The sequence below is a fragment of the Mustela erminea genome, chromosome 6, assembly GCF_009829155.1.
Source record: "Mustela erminea isolate mMusErm1 chromosome 6, mMusErm1.Pri, whole genome shotgun sequence".
Lineage (NCBI taxonomy): Eukaryota > Metazoa > Chordata > Mammalia > Carnivora > Mustelidae > Mustela > Mustela erminea.
This window is the reverse complement of record NC_045619.1, coordinates 132,780,687-132,805,792: the sequence shown is the minus strand read 5'-3', so window position 1 is coordinate 132,805,792 and position 25,106 is coordinate 132,780,687. Positions and strand designations below refer to the sequence as shown.

General features: G+C 37.0%; 1 protein-coding gene across 1 annotated transcript in view; it reads left to right on the top strand.

Moving 5' to 3' along the window:
- The window catches only part of LOC116593634 (ankyrin repeat domain-containing protein 26-like), a gene marked incomplete at its 3' end in the record, with an annotated part of 95,151 nt that overhangs the window by 40,307 nt on the left and 29,738 nt on the right, over positions 1 to 25,106 (top strand). Inside the window, exons 11-15 of the mRNA XM_032347901.1 lie at positions 2,818 to 2,941; positions 3,250 to 3,308; positions 6,815 to 6,908; positions 11,960 to 12,085; positions 15,575 to 15,657. Coding sequence (XP_032203792.1) covers positions 2,818 to 2,941; positions 3,250 to 3,308; positions 6,815 to 6,908; positions 11,960 to 12,085; positions 15,575 to 15,657 — 486 coding nt within the window. The remainder of the gene's footprint in view (positions 1 to 2,817; positions 2,942 to 3,249; positions 3,309 to 6,814; positions 6,909 to 11,959; positions 12,086 to 15,574; positions 15,658 to 25,106) is intronic.

Here is a 25,106-nt window from a genome sequence, read left to right as displayed (position 1 = left end):
ACCTTCAACTTGGATGATCATGATTATTTTTTAATACTAGATTCTTTCTCTGGTCCTTAACTACTGGTAAAATATGCTGTTCACAGTGGAATAAGAAAAGCATGTGAATTTTAAAAGAGTTTTATATTTTTCTCATACATCATAGTAGTACTTAAAAATGCCTCAGAATTCTAAAATCCCATATTTCTCTTATATAATTTAAATCTTTTAAGATTAATTTTTAAAAATGAGTATTCTTATAAAAATCTTGAATTGGTGTTTTGCAATTAAATCTTTATTAATCTTAAAAATTGTATTCATTACAGAAATGAATCTTGCTTATATATTTTTTTCTAAAGATTTATTTATTTCAGAGCAAGGGAGAGAGAGAGTTGGGGGTGGAGGGACAGAGGGAGAGGAAGAGAGAGGGAAAGAAGCAGACTCCCTGCTGAGCAGGAGCGTGATGTGGGACTCAGTCTCATAAACCTGAGATCGTCACCTGAGCCAAAATCAAGGGTCAGATGCTTAACCAACCGAGCCACCTAGGCACCCATTAACTTGCCTATGCTAATAAAAATATATTTTGTATCCTTGAAACTAATGTTGAAGTATGTAATTGAAATATTGAATCCCATGCGTTTTTTCCTCCCTGCTTTTATTTTTATTCTGAAAATTTCAAGAGTTCTGTGTAGGTTTACATTATTTAATTATATCAGATTAGTATATTTTAGTATATCTATATTTAGTATATATATTTATCTTTTCTTTTTTAGATTTTTATGCTTTTATTTGACAGAGAGGCAGGAGGCAGAGAGGCAGGCAGAGAGAGAGGGGGAAAACAGGCTGCCTGCTGAGCAGACAGCCCCATGTGGAGCTCGATCCCAGGACCCTGAGATTATGACCTGAGCTGAAGGCAGAGGCTCAACCCACAGAGCCACCGAGGCACCCAATATTTATCTTTTTAACATTATGAGTAATGTCATTTTTCCTACTCCAAATGTATTTGTCTAGAACTTTCTTCGTAAGTCTTCTGGGTGCTTCAGGATGTCTGGGTGGCTCAGTCAGTTAAGCATCTATCTTTGGTTCAGGTCATGATCCCAGGGTGCTGGGATTGAGTCCTGCATTGGGCTTCTTGTTCAGTGGGGAGCCTGCTTCTCCCTCTGCCTGCCCCTCCCTCTACTTGTACTCTCTGTCTCTGACAAATAAATAAATAAAATCTTTAAAAAAAAAGTCTCCTGGGTGCTTCAAATTTGGTATGTCCCAGGTTGAAGACATTGTTTCTGACACTTTCTTCTTCCCTGACTTTTTGTAATCTGCTCTGTCATTTGTTTTCCCCATCCTAGTAGATAGCACCACTGAAACACTGAAGTAGAAAAATCCTGGACTCCAAACTTCCCTGAAATTACTACATCCAGGGGCACTTCGGTGGCTTGCTCGGTTAAGCATCTGACTGTTGGTGTTGCTCAGGTCATGATCTCAGGGTCCCGGTATGAAGGCCCTGATCGGGCCCCATACTGAGTAGGGAGTCTACTTGAGGATTCTCTCTCTTCCTCTCCCTCTGCCCCTCCACCTGCATACACACCCTCTCCTTCTAAATATAAATAAAGAAATTAGAAAAAAATCATCACATCTCTACCTCTGAAATAATACATTATATGTTAATTAATTGAATTTAATTAGAAAAAGGGGCACCTGAGTGGCTCAGTCGGTTAAGCATCTGCCTTCAGCTCAGAACATGATCCCAGGGTTCTGGGCTTGAGTCCCTCGTTGGGCTCCTTGCTCAGCGAGGAGTCTGCTGATTTCTCTGCCTGCCGCTCTTCTTGCTTGTGCTCTCTCTCTCTCTGACAAATACATATAAAACCTTTAAAAAATATTTAAATAAAATCACCACATTTAGTCACTCTCTGCATTCATTATTTTGTACCTGCTTCCCATTTTTCATACCTTACTATAATTCCCTCTCTCACCTATAATTTTGAAATCCTCTTCTGGCTTGGGTTCCTTTTTCTTTCTTTCTTTCTTTCTTTCTTTCTTTCTTTCTTTCTTTGACAGACAGATCACAAGTAGGCAGAGAGGCAGACAGAGAGAGAGGAGGAAGCAGGCTCCCTGATGAGCAGAGAGCCTGATTGGGGCTTGATCTCAGGACCCCAGGATCATGACCTGAGCCGAAGGCAGAGGCTTTAACACATTGAGCCACCCAGGTGTCCTTTGGGTTCCTTTATGTTCATCTCTACATTGCTGTCAGAGTGACCTTTCTAGAATATATTTGTGGTGATGTAACTCCTCTGCTTCTTTAGTGGCTACCCATTACCTGAAGGAGAAAGTTCATATTCCTGCATGACACTTGCCTTTTTGGTTTCAGTCCTGATTTTCCAATTCTATCTCTCTATCCCACACCCAAAAATCGTGTTCCAGTTTTGCCACCTTCTGTAGCTATCGTCACTTACTGTGTTATTCCATATGTCATCCTTTTGCTCATTCTACCTTTTCTAGAATGCCCTTCACACCGTCTTTGTGTTGTCTCTCTCTCAAAATACAGCCCTACCTTCACAGCATTTCCTGAGCTTCCCATATACAACTGTTTTCCCCTTTGTGCCTTCACTGTGCTTTATTCACTTCACCTGTAGAACTAGTAAATGATACTCTTCTGTTCTTGTTTTTGTCCATCTCTACCCCTACTAGTATATATGGCAGTCTCTTTTATTTATATTTCCAGTTTCTCCAAAGATAGTGCCTATGACTTGACAGAAGCATTTGTCTTTCTGAGTGAGTGGGTGATCACGTGAATTGATGTGATGTTTTCTGAAGTTGGGTTTTTGGTTTTTGTTGTTTTTATAGGAAGGAGAGGAGAGGCCAGCAACTGGAACAAAGGACGATGGTATCACTGAAAGTGTTCCACAAGCGCAAACAGTTAATGACTGTTTGACTTCTGCTGACAGGGCAGATAAAAATGATAGACATGGTAAGTTAGTGAACATCCATAAATTTTTTCTAGGCTTAAATGCTAGTATAGAAAATATCACAGTATGTAGATCCAGTTATGTTACCCATTTCTTTAAGATATTTTTCTTTTTCTTTTTGCTGTCTTTCTTTTTAAGTATCCCGACTGCTACCAGCTTTTTCTTCCTGAAAATACTTCAACCCTCTGAAAATCTTTACTGCTTTTACTTTTATTTTATTGAAGTAATCATGAAGGGGGATAGGCTTGTATACACATTTAAAATTCATAATACATGTTCTCATTAATGTATCTGTGACTGTATTTTATAGTTACGCTGTCAGCATTAGCATTCACAGAACAAACTGAAGAATCACCTTGGGATTCTGAGGTACTGTTTTATTATTATTTTAAAATAAAAGCATGGAATGATGTTAAAATGTAAAAGGGATACTTAGACTTTACTCTCTCATCTCTGCATTTGCCCATAAAAACTATTTCCTTATACTTTTTACCTGTAATTGATAAAATATTTATGTGCTAAATATAATAATCCAGTATAATACAGTTCTATTATTTTACAAACTTAACCTAATGAAAGCTGTGTAGTAGTATTGCAGAAAATGGAGGCTTAGACGTGATAAGGAATTAGCTTGTGTTTTGAAATTAAGTTATCTAAATAACCAAAGAATTACTCCAGGCCAGCTTATGGCCAGATATATGATTCTGTGGTGTATATGGATGTGCAAAACCCCTAATGAGATCTAGAAAGAGTTTGGATTTTTAGTTTTTTACAACTTGGAACTTGAAAAGATAATGCCTGGGACTTGAAAGTCTATCTACCTATCTATTATCTATCTATCATCTATCTATCTATCTATCTATCTATCTATCTATCTATCTATCTATCTATCTATCTATATGTATGTATGTTATGCATATGTATATGTATATTTTTTTAAATATTTAGTTTATTTAAGTATTTGAGAGAGAGAGTGAGTGACTGGGAGGGAGAGGGAGAATCTGAAGCAGACTCCAGTCTGAGCACAGAGCTCAACTGAGCCATCGGGGGGCCATGAAACTATTTTATTTGGATTGCTAAGTAAATTTACAAGGAGCATTGGGAGTATAATAAAAATTACAATAATATAATGGTATTAGTGGTATTATTGGTTTAGTGGTGTTTTGTTTATTTATTTTTTAGAAGATTTTATTTATTTATTTGAGAGAGAGAGAGAAAGGGATCATGAGTGGGGGGAGGGGCAGAGGGCAAGGGAGAAGCAGGCTCCCTGCTGTCATGTGGGGCTAAATCCCAGAAATGCCCAGGCATCGCTGGTCTAGTGGTGTTTTCAATAGGTAAAAACTATTTTGGATAGTTAAAATAGTATGCCTTGAGTATCTTTGTGGCAACCATACTTGTAGAAGCATGAGTGTAAAGTAATGATGACCTTTTCTAAGGTGATAGGCTATGGAAGGAGGTAAAAAGGGCCTGATCTCTTAGCACAGGTAGGTGCTACACAGTGCTGCAAGCACCGTGTTTGAAGTCAAAAGATACAGTGGCACCCAGGTTCTGTCACTTGGTAGCTGTGGGATCCCAGAAAAACTTGTTTAACCTGTTTGAATGTCACAGACCTCATTCATAAAAATGGTTCTAATACCTACCTCTCAGGTATGTGTAAAGAACAAATGTGAAAACACTTTGTAAACTGTTAAGGGCACTATAGAAATACCAGACAAAAATGATCACAGCAGTATTTAGTGATTTACTAAATATCGAGGACACTTTTTTGAAATGTGAAGATTTCTGAAGGACAATAAAATAAATGGCAGTAGTGTCAAGAAAAGAAGGGGAAAGTTAGAATGGGCAGGTGGATTTCTAATTTGGGCTATGTTAAATTTCAGTGACATTGCATAGGTATACAGTTGACCCTTGAACAAGATGGGTTTGAATTGCTTGTCCACTTACACTCAGACTTTTTTTTGATACAGTACAGTACTGTTAATGTATCTTCTCTTCCTTATGATTTTCTTAATAACCTTTTCTTTAGTTTATATTGTAGGAATACAGTATATAATATATAGGACATACAAAATGTGTTAATTGACTTTACGTTATTGGTAAGTTCATCATTAGGTTATAATTTACTTTGACCTTCTGTGCTCAGTTTACAGAATCAATGGTCAAATGAGGATTAAGAAGTAGATTATATCTAGAGATCTAATGATCTCACTCTAGAGATAAAAGGTCTTCTATTTCAATATTTTGGTTTTTAATATACACTTTTGCTGTTTTTAAGTCTAACTGCTTTTGAAGTAGGAAGTTCAATAAGTGATTAGTAAAGTTTTGGGGGAATCCAAAGTTCTATGTGGAGTTTGGACTGCACGGCTATCAATGCCCTTAACCCTTGCATTGTGCAAGGATCGATACCTAGTATAGTGACTTGGTACTTGAGACCTTCTCAGTGAGCTTGTTATTATTGTTTTTTAGAGAAAGAGAGAGAGAGAGAGCATCTGAGGGGGATGTGGAGGGGCAGAAGAAGAGGGACAGAAAGACTCCCAAGTAGGCTTCATGCTCACCATGAAGCCCAACATGGGGCTTAATCTCCCAACCCTGAGATCATGAACTGAACTGAAATCAACAGTCAGTTGCTTGACTGACTGATCCATATAGGTTCCCCCTCAGTGAGATTATTTTAAGTGTTTTGACCTTAAATACATTTATTATTGAATACCAGCAATGTACCAGCCTGTACAAGTTGAGGGGTTAGGCTGTAGTGGTTGAAGCAGAAAAATGAGGAAACAACAACCCACTGTAAGTCACTGTTAGTGGTTCATATAAAGAAAATGGAAATGTTAGGTTAGGGAATAGTGGGGGAGTTTGCAGTTAGAATGGGGATGAGAACACGTATGGAATTTTGTTGGTCAGAAACAATCTCTTTGAGTGTGGCAAGAACTGCCAAGTAAAGGATGAGAAGGGCCAGTTGTATGAAGGTCTTGGAGACCTTCTAGACATTCTAGACAGACAGAACCGTGGATCACACCTGTTCATCATTTCACTCTAATGTCTTGGAATGCCCAGGAAGCAGGAAGATCCACCCCATTGTCATAACCATTGGTATTATTGTTGTTTGTATAAATGAAAATGGGTATACTTAAATAAGTGCCTGGTAGCTTTTAGGTAATTAATAAATAAATGTTCTTATTATTCCCTTATGAAAGCTTATTATACTTTTTGGAGAGTTTCATACCTATATATAAAACTTTTTGCTATTATTTAAACATAATTTCAAGAAAAGTTTTTCTTCCTACTTTGCCATTGCCTTTAACCATTATCCTGTCAATAAAGTTTCCAAGCCTTTGTTTATCCAAATGAAGCAGCAGTTACCACACTGTACTCTTTATACTCAACATGATCTACTCCAAGGTTTCTTATGTCAAGTGTCCTATTTTAACATGGAAAAAAGTTCTGCTGTTAGGAACAGTTTAAATTTGTAGCAAATACACTTACTAAAGAATTTATTTAATACATATTTTTAATATCCTTTTATTTTGGTGGGGAATGCAAAGGAGAGTTAGGTGTTTTGTTAGTTCCTGTGGAAATGTACATATAAGTCAGTGTTCTGTCCAAGAAAATATTTACTCTGGCATTTGATGTTCAGTTTACAGCCAGTGGCCAAATGAAGATTAAACATTATATTTAATTTAGAAAGCATATATGAGTTGTTCAAATGTTTTGCTTTTCTTATTTGTGAGTCTGATTACTATTACTTATTTTCAAATGTATATGCTTTTCTTATTTGTGAGTCTGATTACTATTAAAGTAGGAAATTCAGATATTTTCTTAGAAAAGGATTAGGGAATCTTTATGCAACTCATTTTTGTTGTTCATTTTAACAGAGTAATTCTGAGAGTCTTCCAGAAACATACGTTGTTCATTTACCTGGAAATGCAGATCAGAAAGGGGCAAGTACATTAAATGAACAAGTAGAAGGTAAGAATTGTATTTTATTAAAAAGTCATTTGATAAAATACTGATGTAAAATGGGAACACTGATATATTTAAATATCCAAAGAAAATCACCTATTGAATTAGAGATAAAGAGGAGAAAGATTGAAAAGGAGATAAGTTGAAGTCTTATCAGGTGTCAGTGTCAGTAACAGATGAAATTGAGGGTGCCACAAAGGAGATTAATTAGTGGTTTCATTTCAAGATACTCTAAGACCAAAGGAACGTCAGGAAATAAGTGGAAAGGATAAAAAGAGTGACTGATGTGGAAAGAACCAAGATGCCCTTCAACGGATGAATGGATAAGGAAGATGTAGTCCATATACACTATGGAGTATTATGTCTCCATCAGAAAGGACGAATACCCAACTTTTGTAGCAACATGGACGGGACTGGAAAAGATTATGCTGAGTGAAGTCAAGCAGAGTCAGTCAATTATCTCATGGTTTCACTTATTGCGGAGCATAATAAATAGCATGGAGGACATGGGGAGATAGAGAGGAGAAGGGAGTTGGGGGAAATTGGAAGGGGATGTGAACCATGAGAGACTATGGACACTGAAAAACAATCTGAGGGTTTTGAAGGGGCGGGGAGTGGGAGGTTGGGGTACCAGGTGGTGGGTATTATAGAGGGCATGGATTGCATGGAGCACTGGGTGTGGTGCAAAAATAATGAATACTGTTATGCTGAAAATAAATAAAAAATAAATTTTTAAAAAAGAAAGTCAAGAATACAGGGAGTAAATGAAGGACAATAAGCAGCTCTTAAAGTGGAAGGTGGTAAAGTAAAACAATTCTTTATTTTTTATTTTCTTTTTAATATTTTTTATTTTTTTATTTACATATAATGTGTTCTTAGCTGCAGGGGTACAGGTCTGTGAATCTCCAGGTTTACACACTGCACAGCATTGACCATAGCACATACCCTCCCCAATGCCCATAACCCCACCAAAATAATTCTTTTAAATGAGGAGCAGACTATTTGAATTGCAAGAATAATATCAGGTGAGCTTCCAGTACCAAAACCTGTTAGAGTAGGATACCAAAATTTTCCTGCTCTTACTTCTTTCCTCATGGTTGGGAAGACATTCAGGACTTCCCTGGTTGATGATGCAGAGCTATGTGTGTATCTTAATGGCATAAAAATTGTGGTACTTCATAAATAGTATCATTGAGTGCAAAGTAAGAGTATTGGAAGGAAGAAGGGAGGAGGGTCAGTTCAGGAGAAATCAAGGAAAATTTAGCCATGATAAAAAGTCCATTAGATAGCTTACGGCTTTTAAGACATTTCCACTTTCGAAGAATTGATAGTGATGCACATAAGGCTTGTTTCTAGAAGGTGAAGTTAAGGTAAAGGAATGTGGTAGCAGACACAGTATGGACTAGAATTTCTCCAACTTTAGTAATCAGAGACCTTACTAAAAATGCAGATTGTGAGCAGCAGGTCTGGGATTCTGCTTCTGACCTCTCAGGTGATGCCAATGTCTGTGGTCCCTGTGTCATGTGCTCTGTAGCAAGGGGTTTCTGTAGAGAGATCTGGAAGGGCCAGTGGATAGTTCAGGACACCATGGGATCAAGGAGAAGTATTATTTTGTTTTTATTTGTGAGCACGTTTTTAGCTAGAGGGGAGCAAGGAGATGCAGAAAGAGAGATTATAGATGTGAGATACTAGTGCTAAATAAAGAGGAAAGAAATGGTGAAGATGAACCCTAGTAAAATGGGTGTAAAAGCAGAACAATCAAGACCATAGATCCAGAAATAATTCTGTTTTAAGGATTTCTTTCTTTATTTATTTTAGGGAGAGAGAATGAGAGAGACAGTGAGTGATTAGGGGGATGGGCAAAGGGAGAGGGAGAGAGATGCCTCAAACAGGTTCACTTCTGAGACTAGAGCCCGATGGGGGGCTCAATCCCAAGACGGTGCCATCATGACTTGAGCCGAAATCAACAGTTGGATGGCAAATCCGCTGCCACCCAGGCGCCCCCAGAATTACTTTTGGAGAAGAGGGACAGTGACAGGAATAATGGAAAAAGGAAGGGCACGTTAGCTGGGAAATTTTGGAGTTGAGGAGGAAACTCCAGAGAATTCACTTGAGATGGCTTGAGGGTATTTGCACTAAACAGATTAAATCACAGAAGCTCTACAGAGAATACTGAAAGCAGATGGAGTGCTAGACATGGGGTAAATCATAGCCACATATTCATCCTCCTCAGGTCTACTGGACATCAAAGATATATGTTAGATTGATATTCATTATTTAAATGAGATACGGAAGCTATAGCTTTTTATTTTTTTAACATAGGTAATTTATTGATATTATTGCTGATGGAAAAACCCTGTAAAAACTGACATTATCTGTTCATATCTTCTGCCCATTTTTTTATATGATTGTCTGTTTGTGTGTGTTGAGTTTGAGGAGTTTTTATAGATCCTGGATATCAACCTTTTGTCTGTACTGTCATTTGCAAATATCTTCTTCCATTCTGTGGGTTGCCTCTCTGTTTTGTTGACTGTTTCCTTTGCTGTGCAGAAGCTTTTGATCTTGATGAAGTACCAAAAGTTCATTTTCACTTTTGTTTCCTTTGCCTTTGGAGACATATCTTGAAAGAAATTGCTGTGGCTGATATCGAAGAGGTTACTGTCTATGTTCTCCTCTAGGATTCTGATGGATTCCTGTCTCACGTTGAGGTCTTTTATGCATTTTGAGTTTACCTTTGTGTACAGTGTAAGAGAATGGTCAAGTTTCATTATTCTACATATAGCTGTCCAGTTTTCCCAGCACCATTTATTGAAGAGACTGTCTTTTTATCAATGAATATTTTTACCTGTTTTGTGGAAGATTATTTGACCATAGAGTTGAGGGTCCATATCAGGGCTCTCTACTCTGTTCCACTGGTCTATGTGTCTGTTATTATGCCAGTACCATGCTGTAATATAGAAAAATGGGCAGAAAATATGACCAGACCCTTCTCCAATGAAGACATACAAATGGTTATCAGACACATGAAACAATGTTCATCATCACAGGCCATCAGGGAGATTCAAATTAAAACCATATCGAGATACCACCTTACACCAGTTAGAATCGCCAAAATTAGCAAGATTAGAAGCAACATGTGTTGGAGAGGATGTGTAGAAAGGGGAACCCTCTTACACTGTTGGTGGGAATGCAAGTTGGTGCAGCCACTTTGGAGAACATTGTGCAGATTCCTCAAGAAATTAAAAATAGAGCTTTCCTATGACCTTGCAATTGCACTCCTGGGTATTTACCCCAAAGATACAGATGTAGTGAAAAGAAGGGCCATCTATACCCCAGTGTTTATAGAAGCAATGGCCACGGTCACCAAACTGTTGCCCTTCAACGGATGAATGGTTAAAGAAGATGTGGTCCATATACACGATGGAGCATTATGCCTCCATCAGAAAGGATGAATACCCACCTTTTGTAGCAACATGTATGGGACCTGGAAGAGATTCTGCTGAGTGAAATAAGTCAAGCAGAGAGAGTCAATTATCGTATGATTTCACTTAGTTGTGGAGCATAACGAATAGCATGGAGGACAAGGGGAGATGGAGTGGAGAAGGGAGATGAGGGAAATTGGAAGGGGAGGTGAACCATGAGAGACGATGCAAAACAAACTATCTGAAAAACAGTCTGAGGGTTTTGAAGGGGTAAGGGGTGGGAGGTTGGGGGAACCAGGTGGTGGGTATTATAGAGGGCACGGATTGCATGGAGCACTGGGTGTGGTGCAAAAACAATGAATACTGTTACTCTGAAAAGAAATAAAAATTTAAGAAATAAAACCCTGACATTGTCTACCAAATCAAACTACTTTTGGAAACAAAAGTACTTATAGGGTTGGTTCCCTACATGCTAAAATTGCTAGTATCAGTAAGTATGACACTGATTCTGAAATACAAAAGATTTTCAGTGCCTAAGTATTCTGTGGCAATTAAATAGCATTCTTCCATTTTGATAGTCATATTTCCATATTGAAAGCTTATTGTACATTGTTTCGTAGATGTGTTTTATATACCTTCTTGCATGAGTGGATCAAGAAACTTTAAGATGGGGACACCTGGGTGGCTCAGTGGGTTAAAGGCTCTGCCTTCAGCTCAGGTCATGGTCTCGGGGTCCTGGGATTCGAGCCCCGCATCGGGCTCTCTGCTCAACAGGGAGCCTGCTTCCCCCTCCCTCTCTGTCTGCCTGTTTGCCTACTTGTTCTCTCTCTCTCTCTCTCTCTGTGCGTGTCAAATAAATAAATTAAATTAATAAATAAAAAACCCAGAAACTTTAAGATGGCTAAACTGGAGGATACAAGAAATGTAGGCAAACCAGTAACCCACATGGGTATGGACAAAATGAGTACTTTTAGTAACCCTTATCCCACAAGTGTATACCCAAGCCAATCAATTCATAATGCTTTCTCTGATGAAAACTCAATTATGCCTTCAGTTGAGCTATCATTACAAACGTGGACTGCTTAAATTACATGACAAATGGAAGAACGTGGTTAATGCTTGTAGTATAATGATAAAAAGGATTCTGCTGTACTGCATTAAGGATGTGATGTAGCATTCTACCATTGGCTTTCATGTTTGTCCTCTCAGGGTCATTATTTATTCCTCTCATGAAAAGTTGCTTTTCTCCCCATCAGTCAGCATGTTCACATCGGTATACGTGCAGTCTTCTCTATTAGGTATGCTCCTTTGAAACATCATCTGACTTTTGAATTCCTAACTGCATGTTTTGTTGAGCATGTATTTTGTTATTTTGTTCAATACTTATAATGGGTTCATATTTCTGTCTTGTCACTGTCCTAAGCCACCTTCCTATCTCTAGAAACAGAAAATGAAAACCTAATGTAACCACAGCCAGGCACGAGGATTCATCTTAGTACGAACTGCATGAAAATTTAGTTGTTTTTCATATGTACGTATAATTAACTATATGTCCCTTTTGCGTTTTAGAGTCTCCGGGAAAATATTCTTTCTTGAAGGTAAAACTATATTTTTATTTTGATTTTTTAACTACAGATTGTATGGAATGTACATTATGTACTAATCCTATTGTTTCAATACCTCTGCAGCCTCCTGTCAAGGAGAAAGGTTCTGTTCCTAAGAAAGGAGGAGAAATGGAGAAAAAACAAACATCCAAATCAGGTAAATTTTACAATAGGAATGTAACAATGGAAAGAAGTACATTTCAATATTTAAAATGCTCACAGTCTTCTTCTTCTGAATTATGATTAATTTTTTTGACCAAGTTTAAGTAAAGGATTGGACATAAATAAGGGAGAGGTTATTGCTTGATATCCATGTTAGAACAAAAGAAATTTACAAGCCTAAGAAAAAGAGCTTTTAAAACACGTAAGCTTTAGGTCAATTCTCTTAAAAGGAGGAGCAGACTATTTGATATGCAGGAATAATATCAAGTGAGTTTCCACTACCAAAACCTGTCAGCGTAGTGTACCAAAATCCCCCCCCTCCTTCCTGCTTTCCTCACAGTTGGGCAAACATTAAGGACTGACGTGGCAGATTATGCAGAGCTATGTCCTGGTCAGCAGTAAGTGTGTGTGTGTCTTAAAGGCTTATAAAACGGTGGTACTTCCTAAGTAGTATCATTGAGTGCAAAGTAAGAGAATTGGAAGGAGAAAGAGAGCAGGGTCAGTTCACGGGAATCAGGGGAGCTTAGAAAGTTAATGACTTTTAAGACATTTCCAGTTTTGAGGAATTGATAGTGACGAACGTGAGGCTTGCTCTAGAAGGTGAAGTTAAGGTAACAGAATGTGGCAGCAACTCAGTATGGACCAGAATTTCTCCAATTTTACTGAATCATTGGAGACCTTGTTAAAAATGCACATGGTGAGGGGCACGTGTGTGGCTCAGTGGGTTTAGCCTCTGCCTTGGGCTCAGGTCATGATCTCAGGATCCTGGGATTGAGCCCCGCATCTGGCTCTCTGCTCCACAGGGAGCCTGCTTCCACCTCTCTCTCTGCCTGCCTCTCTGGAGGAGACCAGCTTCCAAGCCTGGAGGCAGATGTGAGACTCTATCCAGGGACCTTTCAATCATGATGGGAGCTGAAATCAAGAGCCGGATGTGCAATCCAAGGCTCCGTTCATGTGTCCCCAGAAATTAATTTTTTTTTTCTTTTTTTCAGTAATTACTTTTGAGGAAGGGGACAGTGATGGGAACAAGGAGAAAAAGAACGGCTCGTTAGCTGAGAATTTTGGAGTTGAGCAGGAAACTCCAGAGAATTCACTTAAGATGGTTTGAGGGTATATGCACTAGAACAGATTTAATCACAGCAGCGCCACAAAGAATACTGAAAGCAGATGGAGTGCTAGACATGGGGTAAACCATAGCCACATATTCATCCTCCTCAGGTATTGGACATCAAAGATACAGGTTATATTGGTATTTATTATTCAAATGAGATACGGAAGCTATGGCTTTTTTTGGTAAAGATATTTAATTTTTTGATTTGATAGCTGTTTCCAAAAACCCTTAAAAGACCGATATGATCTACCAAATCAAACTCCTTTTGGAAATTATAGAATTACAGTATTGGTTCCCTAAATGTTAAATTTTTATTATCAGTAAGTGTGACACTAATTCTGAAATACATATTTTTTTAAATTTTAATAAATAGAATCTTTTTTAAAAAAAGAATTAGGAGAAAATAATTTCTTTTAGGCTTTTTTTAGCATTCACTTTAGAGTGGGTGGCAGGATTATATTTAGATGCTTGTGCCCAGCTGGGAATACTAGGTAGAGGTCTAAAGATTGCTTATTGAAAACAAAGTTTCTTAGCCTTATTTTTATAGCTTTAAATTCACAAGTATTGGTCAAATTATATTCAATGTAACTAGAAAAAGCAGCTTCCCAAGCCAAATATTAAAATATTTCCTATATTCCCTATGACTTTATTTTAGCGTTGGCTTTCCCAGCCATAATGGGAATCACTGAGAATTTACTATATAGTACCGTCTTCTCAATTATGTACACATTGTCTATCTCCTTGTTTTATTATTTTTATTTTTTTTTAGAGAGCAAGAAAGTGGGGAGGGAGGGAGGGAAGGCAGAAGGAGAGGGAGGGAGAGAACCCTAAGCAGCAGGCTTCACGCTTAGCATGGGGTCTGATGTGGGGCTCGATCTCATGACCATGAGATCATGAACTGAGCTGACATCCAGAGTCAGACACTTAACTCACTGACCCACCCAGATGCCCCTTTATTATTATCATTATTATTATTGTTATTATTACTTAATGATTTTATTTATTTAAGAGAGATTGAGAGAAAAAGTGGGAGGAGGGGCAGAGGGAGAAACAGACTCCCCACTGACCTGGGAGCCCGATGCAGGACTCCATCCCAGGACCCAGTCATGACCTGAGCTGAAAGCAGCCGTTTAACTGACTGAGCCACCCAGGCGCCCCCCTTCATTAATTTTGATGAATAGGTGGAATATTGGTTTTCAGGAGTACTATATCATTTAAAAATAATATTCTCCTGATACTCAGTCTATTGATTAACCATTTCTAATTTGTGCTCTACTTAATGTACCAGTTAACTCAGGGCCTTTCATCAGTCATATGATCAGATTGGTACTAATAAATTGTACAGTACTTTTTTCACCCCTGTAGTTTTATGTTCTTTCTTTACTTGTAGAACTAATGCTATATTTTCAAAAGATTTTCAATTAATCTCCTAGAGTAGTGAATACAGACAATAAATTCAAAGTTATTTACCTATACAAGTGATTTGCTCCTGTTACTTCCTCATGAGCTTGGTGGATCCAAGAAGCAGGACTTTTAAAACAAAGCACCTACAGGTTCCTGTAACACAGGAAGATATGGAACAGAAAAATTATAAAATAAATACATGCAACTTAAAACAGTTCATGTAGAATAATTCCCACTTGATGCCTTTTGTAAAGTAATGAGCAGAGTTGGTTGCTAAGGACCCAAGATTGTGTGTTTATTCATTTAGTATAGATTTATTCTGTACTGGCCCTGATAACTTTATATCCTCAATATTTCTAGAACGAGTCTGTCAGTTCAGGTGTGCTTCATCTTTATTTTGCATCAGTGCCTTCTCATTCATCTCCCATCTTATATTAAAATGCCCCTCAAATTCATCCCTCCCCACAGCATTGAGAGTGACCTGCCTCAAATGCAAATATGACTGTGAACCATTGCTGAAAATATGTTTGTGTCCAGGTATCTTAAAATTACATATAAAGCTTTCATAATTTTGAGTTCTGCTAAACTCTCCAACCCTTTCTACTGTCTGCCCTTTTCTCTGCCATTCTGAACTGCTGGTGATGTCTTCCTCTTTGATTCCTGTATTTTAGATATTTACCCTGTTGTGTGCTTCTCTCCCTTGTCTTATTACGGGCTTGTATACTCCCCCCATTTTCCGCCTTCTAGCCCCTTTGAGATGTTTGTATGCCTTTAACCTAGTGACATTTAGTATTTCCCAAATGGTTTGCTGAAATTTTTGTGAATTAAAAGCATTTCTTAAATTAAATTTTCATCTAAAGATTAAGTTTAATTTAAACTCTTACTTGATAAGATATTGTTTTCTATCTTTATGAAGGTTATAGCTTTTATCTAACCATTCTAATTTGTCCATTTTATTAAAATATATAGATTTTTCAGCAGAACTAGACTTAGAAATGACAACAGAAAAAGAGGAAGAAAGTTGTAATGAAAGTGAAAATAAACACCTGCAGGTATATACAAATTTAAATTTAAATTTCCAATTTTATATTGTTTTCCCTGCTTTAAGAACGTAACATAGTTCAATTGAAATTATCTTCTGAACAGAGTGTATTGAAGTTGATAGATTATAATTTAATATTTAGTTTTTGTAAAATTTTACAAGTTACCAAATTTAAAATATTGTTAGAATTTATAATAGCTTATAGTTAAACTTTATCCTTGCAATTGGACCGAAAAAAAATCCTGAATATTGTTTGCTTCTTCCATTTTTGTAAGTTTTTACATGCTAAAAAGGTAACATCAAATACTGAACCGTATGTTTAAGCAGTTGAAATTATGAGCAGTATAACAATGATGACTACTGACTTAGACTCATGTAGAAGGAGTGGTTCTTGGTGGTTCTTAATGTGCAGTTCTCAGTGGTTCAAAATGTGCAGTTCTGTATTGCCTGTCACTAATGCCAAGATTAAAGATTTATTTTGCCTTGTGATCTCTGTGTAGTTGACTTCAGAGAGTAGGGTCATAAAATCAACACAATTGCCTATTGTAGAATCACACCTTCCAGGATGGGACCTTTATAGTTGGGTAATAAACAGGCACATTTTCAGTTATTTCATTTCAGTATAGGGAATCTGTAAATATTATTAACATTTTTTCTTACCTACTCTCAGTGGACATTACAATAGCTGCATACAGGCAGATAATTTATAGTGATGTATAATACTATCATAGTATATAATTTGAATTAAAATTTAGGAATTTATTTTTCTTTTCTGATTGATGTTTATTGATTTTGGCTCCTAATAATAAGTTTGCCTATTCTCTAGTTATTAATCTTTAAAAAACATCATCAAATGCACTATTGGGGCTCACTGTTTAAGGTATGGTAAGATAAAATGTTTTTAAGTTTCTAACATTGAAAATCATGTAATTCATTTTTTGGTAGATGTAACATGTGATGAATTGTTTAGCTTAAAAAACTGACAAAATTAAGTTTATGGATTTGTGTTTTTCTTCTATTTCAGGCTAGGGAAAGTTATTTTTCGCTTCTTAGTTACAATCCAGTGACTTGGGAGCATCTTAACATAGACTAAGGAATTTAACAGTTAAATTTTAATTATTTTCTAATTTTTCCTTTGTCCATACTCGATTACTTAAGGATAAAGTTATTTTATAAACATGTAGGCTAACAGAAGGGACATCTGAAAATCAAATACAGCACTTTCACTTTCCATTTTTGTATCTGTCAAAAATGGCCCAAGAACCAGGAATGAAGAAGGAATGTGATAGAGAGGATGATATATTTTTATATTCAGAACATCCCTCTGTTCAAAAGTGTGAGGACATGTGGACCAAACAAGACAAATTAGAGTGGAAAAATAAGTTAAAACTCATCACCAGAGAGTTAAAGCAGAAGTTTGGTGAAATTTGTGAAAAACAAAAACAAAAACAAAAACAACATTACTGCTTATCCTAAGGAAGAGTCCCTACATGGTCCCTTTACAGAAGGAGCAGACTTAACGGAATAACCTTCTAATTTGACAAATGATAGATTTGATTGTGAGAAAAAAGATGCATTTGCAGTGCCTGTCTTTGTCACACTTCGGGCATTACCTGAACAGAAAGAGTCTAGACTCGAAAATGTCGTTCTTTCTCATTCATCCTTGGATTGTAGTTGCCGGTCATCTTCTGATCTTTCCTTAAGTGAAAATAAATCAGACTCTGAAAATGATAACAAATCAGACTTTGAGCAGATTTTTAACAAAAATGAGTTTTGATAGTGACAGAGAACATAAAAAAGTAAGGAACCCACGGGTTACGTTTGAAGTGAAAGAAGACCAAGAGTTTGACATGCAAATGGCAAAAAAGTATAAATCAAACTAATTATTTTAAAGATTTTATTTATTTGTTGGAGAGAGACTGAGAGATAGAGAGAGCAAGACAGCATGTGCACACAAGCAGGGGAAGTACTGGCAGAAGAAGGAGTCCTGAACTCTGTCCCAGGACTCTGGTATCATGACCTGAGCCCAAGGCAGATACTTAACCAACGAGGTACCTATGCGTCCCAATTCCTCTCTTTTTATTGAAACAGAAATGAAGCAGAATTTATAAATATTGCAGTTACTTGTAATGATAAACATAAAATATTTTTATCAATTAAAATTATGACAAACTAAGAGTCAAATGATATAATTAATGAAAAAAGTTCTGGGATGCCTGGGTGGCTCAGTTAGTTAAGAGTCTACTTTTGGCTTGGGTCATGATCCCAGGATCCTGGGATGGGGTCCTGCATTAGGCTCCCTGCTCAGTAGGGAGCCTGCTTCTCCCACTGCTGGCACCTCCTCCTCCTTGTGCTCTCTCTCACTCTGATGAATAAATAAATAAAATCTTTAAAACATGTATAATTAATAAAAAAAGTTCATTTTAATGAATAAACTAGTAACAATTATCCTTCGTATCAAACTTCCATTAAAGGTTGAAGAAACGGAGAAGCACCAAAATGATGAAATGGCAGTATCAGAAAGCATATATTCTTCTGCTGCTGCTGGACTAATGCATCCAATAGGGAGTGGAAAAACTGATAACAACCTATGTCCTATTACGGAAAATGAAGAATCTCATGGGTAAGCCTATAGCAATATTTAAATAGTAGGTAATTATTATTTTCCTATAAAACAAATTCTAGTTGGAGCTAACATTCATGATTAACAAATTTTATATTTTTTAGTAAGGCTATTTCATCTTGGGTACTAATCAGAAAAATTTAAATAATGAGATACCATTTTTTGCAATCATAATGATAAATATTTTATTAAAAAATTAACAGCAAATGTGAAGAAAAGGGCATTCTTACACACTGTTGTTAAATAAAATTGGAGATTCAAATTAAAACCACATTGAGATATCACCTTACACCAGTTAGAATGGCCAAAGTTAACAAAACAGGAAACAACATGTGTTGGCGAGGATGTGGAAAAAGGGGAACCCTCTTAAACTGTTGTTGGGAATGCAAGTTGGTGCAGCCTCTTTGGAGAACAGTGTGGAGATTCCTCAAGAAATTAAAAATAGAGCTTCCCTATGACCCTGCAATTGCACTCCTGGGTATTTACCCCAAAGATACAGATGTCGTGAAAAGAAGGGCCATCTGTACCCCAATGTTTATAGCAGCAATGGCCACGGTCGCCAAACTATGGAAAGAACCAAGATGCCCTTCAACAGACGAATGGATAAGGAAGATGTGGTCCATATACACTATGGAGTATTATGCCTCCATCAGAAAGGATGAATACCCAACTTTTGTAGCAACATGGGCGGGACTGGAAGAGATTCTGCTGAGTGAAATAAGTCAAGCAGAGAGAGTCAATTATCATATGGTTTCACTTATTTGTGGAGCATAACAAATAGCATGGAGGACAAGGGGTGTTAGAGAGGAGAAGGGAGTTGGGTAGATTGGAAGGGGAGGTGAATCACGAGAGTCTATGGACTCTGAAAAACAATCTGAGGGGTTTGAAGTGGCGGGGGTGTGGGAGGTTGGGGTACCAGGTGGCGGGTATTATAGAGGGCACGGATTGCATGGAGCACTGGGTGTGGTGAAAAAATAATGAATACTGTTTTTCTGAAAATAAATAAATTGAAAAAATTAAAAATAAAAGTTTTAAATATTCTGACCCCTTATCCCAAGAACTTAATTGCCAGGACTAGATCCTACGGGAAAATGTGACTTGTGTAAACACACACACACACACACACACACACACACACACATTATAAGGACATTTATTATACATTTTATATATATAAAATATGACACATGTTAAGGATATTTATTATAGCATTATTTTCATATTAAAAAGTTAGAGATAGTCTTAAGTATCTGTCAATAGGGAAGGAAATTTTTACCCCTGTACAACAATGTAGTATGTGACTGTTGGAAAAAATGAGTTTAGGTCTACGAGGTACTGATTGTTTAACAAAGTATATTTAAAGTTTTTGGTTTGATGTCATGTTTTATGCAAATTTTAGAATACTTTTATTTACTTATTTATTTTTCTATCCCAGCATTTCTTTTTCTTTCTTTCTTCTTCTTCTTTTTTTTTTATTATGGTATGGTAGTCACCATACAATACATCATTAGTTTTTGATGTAGTGTTCTGTGATTTGTTGTTTGTGTATAACACCCAGGGCTCCATGCAACACATGCCCTACTTAATACCCATCATTGGGCTCACTCAACTCTCCCACCTCATTACCCTTTAAAATCCTCAGTTTGATTCCCAGAGTCCATAGTCTCTCATGGTTCATCTCCCCCTCTGATTTTCCCCCCTTCATTTTCCCCTTCCTTCTAATTCCTCCAAGCTATTCCTTTATTTTTTTATTAACATATAATGTATTATTAGCCCCAGGGGTACAGGTCTGTGAATCGCCAGGTTTACACATTTCACAGCACTCACTATAGCATATACCTTCCCCAATGTCCATAACCCAACCACCCTCTCCCTACCCCCTCCAGCAAAGCTCAGTTTGTTTTGTGATATTAAGAGTCTCCTATGGTTTGTCTCCCTTCTGATTCCATCTTGTTTCATTTATTTCTTTCCTACCCCTCAAGTCCCCCATGTTGCCTCTCAACTTTCTCATCTCAGGGAGATCATACGATCATTGTCTTTCTCTGATTGACTTATTTTGCTCAGCATAATACCCTCTAGTTCTATCCATGTCATCAAAAATGGCAAGATTTCATTTCTTTTGATGGCTGCATAGTAGTCTATTGTATGTATGTATGTGTGTGTGTGTGTGTGTGTGTGTGTGTGTACCACATCTTCTTTATCCATTCATCTGTTGATATCCATTCATTCATCTTGAAAGAACATCTAGGTTCTTTCCATCGTTCGGCTATTGTGGACATTGCTGCTATAAACATTCAGGTGCCTGTACCCCTCCGATCACTACTTTTGTATCTTTAGGGTAAATACCCCGTAGTGCGATTGCTGGGTCATAGGGTAGCTCTATTTTTCACTTTTTGAAGAATCTCCATGCTATTTTCCAGAGTGGTTGCACCAGCTTGCATTCCCACCAACAGTGTAGGAGGGTTCCCTTTTCTTCGCATGCTCACCAGGATTTGTCATTTCCTGACTTGTTAATTTTAGCCATTCTGACTGGTGTGAGGTGGTATCTCATTATGGTTTTGATTTGTATTTCCCTGATATGGAGTGACGTGGAGCACTTTTTCATGAGTCTGTTGTTCTGCACATTTTTGACTTGCTTATTTGTTTTTTGGGTGTGGAGTTTGGGAAGTACTTTATAGATCTTGGATACCAGCCCTTTATCTGTAGTGTCAGTTGTGAATATCTTCTCCCATTCTGTTGGTTGTCTCTTTGTTTTGTTGACTGTTTCCTTTGCTGTGCAGAAGCTTTTTATCTTGAGGAAGTCCAAAAGTTCATTTTCACTTTTGTTTCCTTTGCTTTTGGAGACATGTTCTGAAAGAAGTTGCTGTGGCTGATGTCGAAGAGGTTACTACCTATGGGCTGCTCTAGGATTTTGATGGATTCCTGTCTCACATTGAGGTCTTTCATCCATTTAGAATTTATCTTTGTGTATGGTGTAGGAGAATGGTCGAGTTTTGTGAAAAATAGAATACTTTTAAAATCTGATGTGTTGCAAAAGGAAGTTACCTGCTATACTGGCACTCTTATTACCAACAAAATTGCTAGTCACTAGGTTTTGGTTTTGGTTCCTAGCGCATGAGTGCTCAAATGTTGGACCCTCAAATTGATCTGAATATTACCAAGAGATTTCATATGGCAACTTGTCCCATGTTCTATACAAACATTTCATTTGATCCCTGTGCTATAAACTAAGATGTTGCTAGTGTGTTGAATCTTCTTAAGGTACCATGCATGCATGCTATTATCCTTCCTTTTTAAAGAGAATCTATTTCTACATGCACCCCACCAAAATTTTCAATAGTAACTTCATATTATAGAATTTATGAGAATTCAATTTACAAAGTAGGAATATTTTCTACATTCTAAACCCCTTGTACTTTCCTTAGAGAATTTTAATCTGACTAATGATTTTGTATAGTAGAAGATATCCTAGAGTTAGATGATTTTTATCAAGCATGAAATACTGCTGTTGGAACTTAGAGTTTTTCTGTGGTCTTTCTAAGCATGAGAAAAATGATAATCAGGTTATATAATATTACATATCTAGAAAATTTTTAAGGAGTCTTTTGCTTGTATAATTTCATGAATTATTTAATGCCTTGGTCTGGCTTTTTTAAAAGATTTTATTTGTTTATATTAGAAAGAGAGTTGGGTTTGAGGTGCGGTGGTGGGGAGAGGGACAAGCCGGCTTGGCACTGAGAGCAGAGCCCTGTGCAGGGCTTGATCTCACAACCCTGAGATCATGGCCTGAGCCAAACCAAGAATCAGAGACTTAACCGACTAAGCCACTCAGGCGTACCCTTGTCAGGCACTTAAAAAAAAAAATAGTGCTACATGTATGCAATTTAAAAAACTTCAAGATATTACAAAAAATACTATGTCATCATTATGTAAGGATTGAACTAAACAAGAAAATTAAGTCATCTATAATCATTCCACTTAGCTATGAAATCCTTAAAAGAACCATGTACACTCAGTGATCCTTATTTCCCTCCCATTCACTATTGAATTATCACTAGTAATTTTCACTCCCATTACTCCAGAATTGATTTTTCAAAGGTTACCACTGATTTTCATTTTTATAAATCTAGACATAATTTCTTAGATCTTATTTTATTTAACCTATCAGCAATCTTTGACCCATTGGAAAACTCTCTTCTCCAAAATTCTGTCTTCATTTAGCTTTCAGAATATCACTTACTCACCTGGTTTCCCCCCTGCCTTTCTAGTCTGTACATCTCAGCCCGATTTGCTTCCTTCTCTTCATTCTCCACGTCTTCCACATTGAAGTCTTCCAGGAATCAGTCCTTGATCTTCCTTCTCTTGACTTTTACTATCTTGTATATTCTTGTATATTCTAATGATCCTCAAGGTTGTATCTCCAGCCCACATCTCTCTGTGGAATTCCAGACCTACATATAAAGCTACCTATTTGATATTTCTTTGGGATAGTTATTGGGTATTGCAAACTTAACATGTCCAAAATTGAACTACTGATATTCTTTCTTATACCTTCCCTTCTTGTCTTTCCCAATTAAGTTAATGACAATTCTTCTAGTTGCTCTGCCAAAAAACTTGGTATCATCTTTGACTCCTGTCTTTTTCTTTTTCATACATGTCCCATCTACTCTGTCAGCAAATCTTGTCAGGTCTTCCTTCAAAATATATCCAGAAGCCCTGGAATAAATCCCACTTGGTCGTGGTGAATAATCTTTTTAATGTACTGTTGAATCCTATTGGCTAGTATTTTGTTGAGTATTTTCGCATCTGTGTTCATCAAGGATATCGGTCTATAGCTCTCTTTTTTGGTGGGATCCTTGTCTGGTTTTAGGATCAAGGTGATGCTGGCCTCATAAAATGAGTTTGGAAGTTTTCCTTCCATTTCTATTTTTTGGAACAGTTTCAGGAGAATAGGAATTAGTTCTTCTTTAAATGTTTGGTAGAATTCCCCCGGGAAGCCGTCTGGCCCTGGGCTTTTGTTTGTTTGGAGATTTTTAATGACTGTTTCAATCTCCTTACTGGTTATGGGTCTGTTAAGGCTTTCTATTTCTTCCTGGTTCAGTTGTGGTAGTTTATATGTTTCTAGGAATGCATCCATTTCTTCCAGATTGTCAAATTTATTGGCGTAGAGTTGCTCATAGTATGTTCTTATAATAGTTTGTATTTCTTTGGTGTTAGTTGTGATCTCTCCTCTTTCATTCATGATTTTATTTATTTGGGTCCTTTCTCTTTTCTTTTTGATAAGTCGGGCCAGGGGTTTATCAATTTTATTAATTCTTTCAAAGAACCAGCTTTTAGTTTCGTTGATTTGTTCTATTGTTTTTTTGGTTTCTATTTCATTGATTTCTGCTCTGATCTTTATGAGCCAAACACATCCTCCATGACCAAGCCACTGTCATCTGTTGTCTGTATAAGTGTAATAATTAACTAATTGGTCTTCTTGTTTGTTTGTTCTTTTGCCTTTTATTTTTCCATTTATTCTAAACACAGTGGATCTTTTAAAACACAAGTCAGATTATGTCTTCCTCTGCTCAAACCCCAATTGTCTCCGATTTCACTCAGAGTATGTGCCGAAGTTTTTTCTAACACCTACAAGGCCTTGTATGATCTATTCATCTCGGGTCTCTCCCTATTGCTTACCACCTCTCCTTGATTTGAACTCCTATTTTCTGTCCTTTTCACTCTGTTGAGGCACACTGAATGTTTTTCTTTTTTTTTTTCTTTTTTGTTCTCTATAAACACTTTGAGCATACCTCTCTACTTGCTGTTGACTCTGGAGTGCTTTTCCCATCAATACTCTCTTATGGCTTGCTTGCTCCTTGCTCCTTCCATTTATTTTTTTAAGATGTGCTTAAAAATTAAGGCCTTTTGGGGTGCCTGGGTGACTCAGTGGGTTGAATCTCTGCCTTCAGCTCAGGTCATGATGCAGGGGTCCTGGGATGGAGCTCTGCATAGGACTCTCTGCTCAGCAGGGCGCCTGCTTCCCCCCTCTCTCTCTGCCTGTCTCTCTGCCTACTTGTGATCTCTTTCTCTGTCAAATAAATAAATAAATAAAATTTAAAAAAAAATTAAGGCCTTTCTTGGTTATCCTATATTTCAGGAAATATCCTGATTTCTTAGTTATCCTATAGCACATCAAAATTTGATTTCTCTGCTTTAGTTTTTCTCCTCTACTACTGGCTATTTTGCCTGTGTAGTTTATTGTTTATTGTATTTACTTCACTCATGAGTAGGATTATAGTTATCTGTTTAACAGTTTTAAAACAATAATTGCTAGCTTTCTTTTTGTTTTCAGTGCTCTTAGGGGCTCATGCTCAATTCCTAAATTAATAATCTCTTGTGGGAAATTTAGTCTTTTTGTGAGTTTATGTAACTATATGCTAATAATATTCTCTTGCATGCATTTAGTCCATGAAAAAGTAATTATAATTTTGTATTCGTAAGTCTAGCTTTTATATTAGGATTAAATAGTAAGCTAAAAGTATACAAAAGTTACCAAATCATTTTCTTTAAGAAAATTAAAAAGAAATTATTTGTGAGAGAGAGAGTATGAGCAGGAGGGAGGGGCAAAGGGAGAGGGAGAAGCTCAGTGGGGAGCCTGATTTGGGGTTCGATCCCAGGACCTGGAGATCATGACCTGAGCTGAAGGCAGACCTTATCCGACTGAGCCACCCAGGCACCCCCAAATAATTTTATTTTCAAACAAAATTAAGCACATTATTGCTATTTTTGACATCTGAGTATTGTTGAATTTTGTCCAGATTTTTTGAGGTATAATTGACAGGTAACTGTGTAAG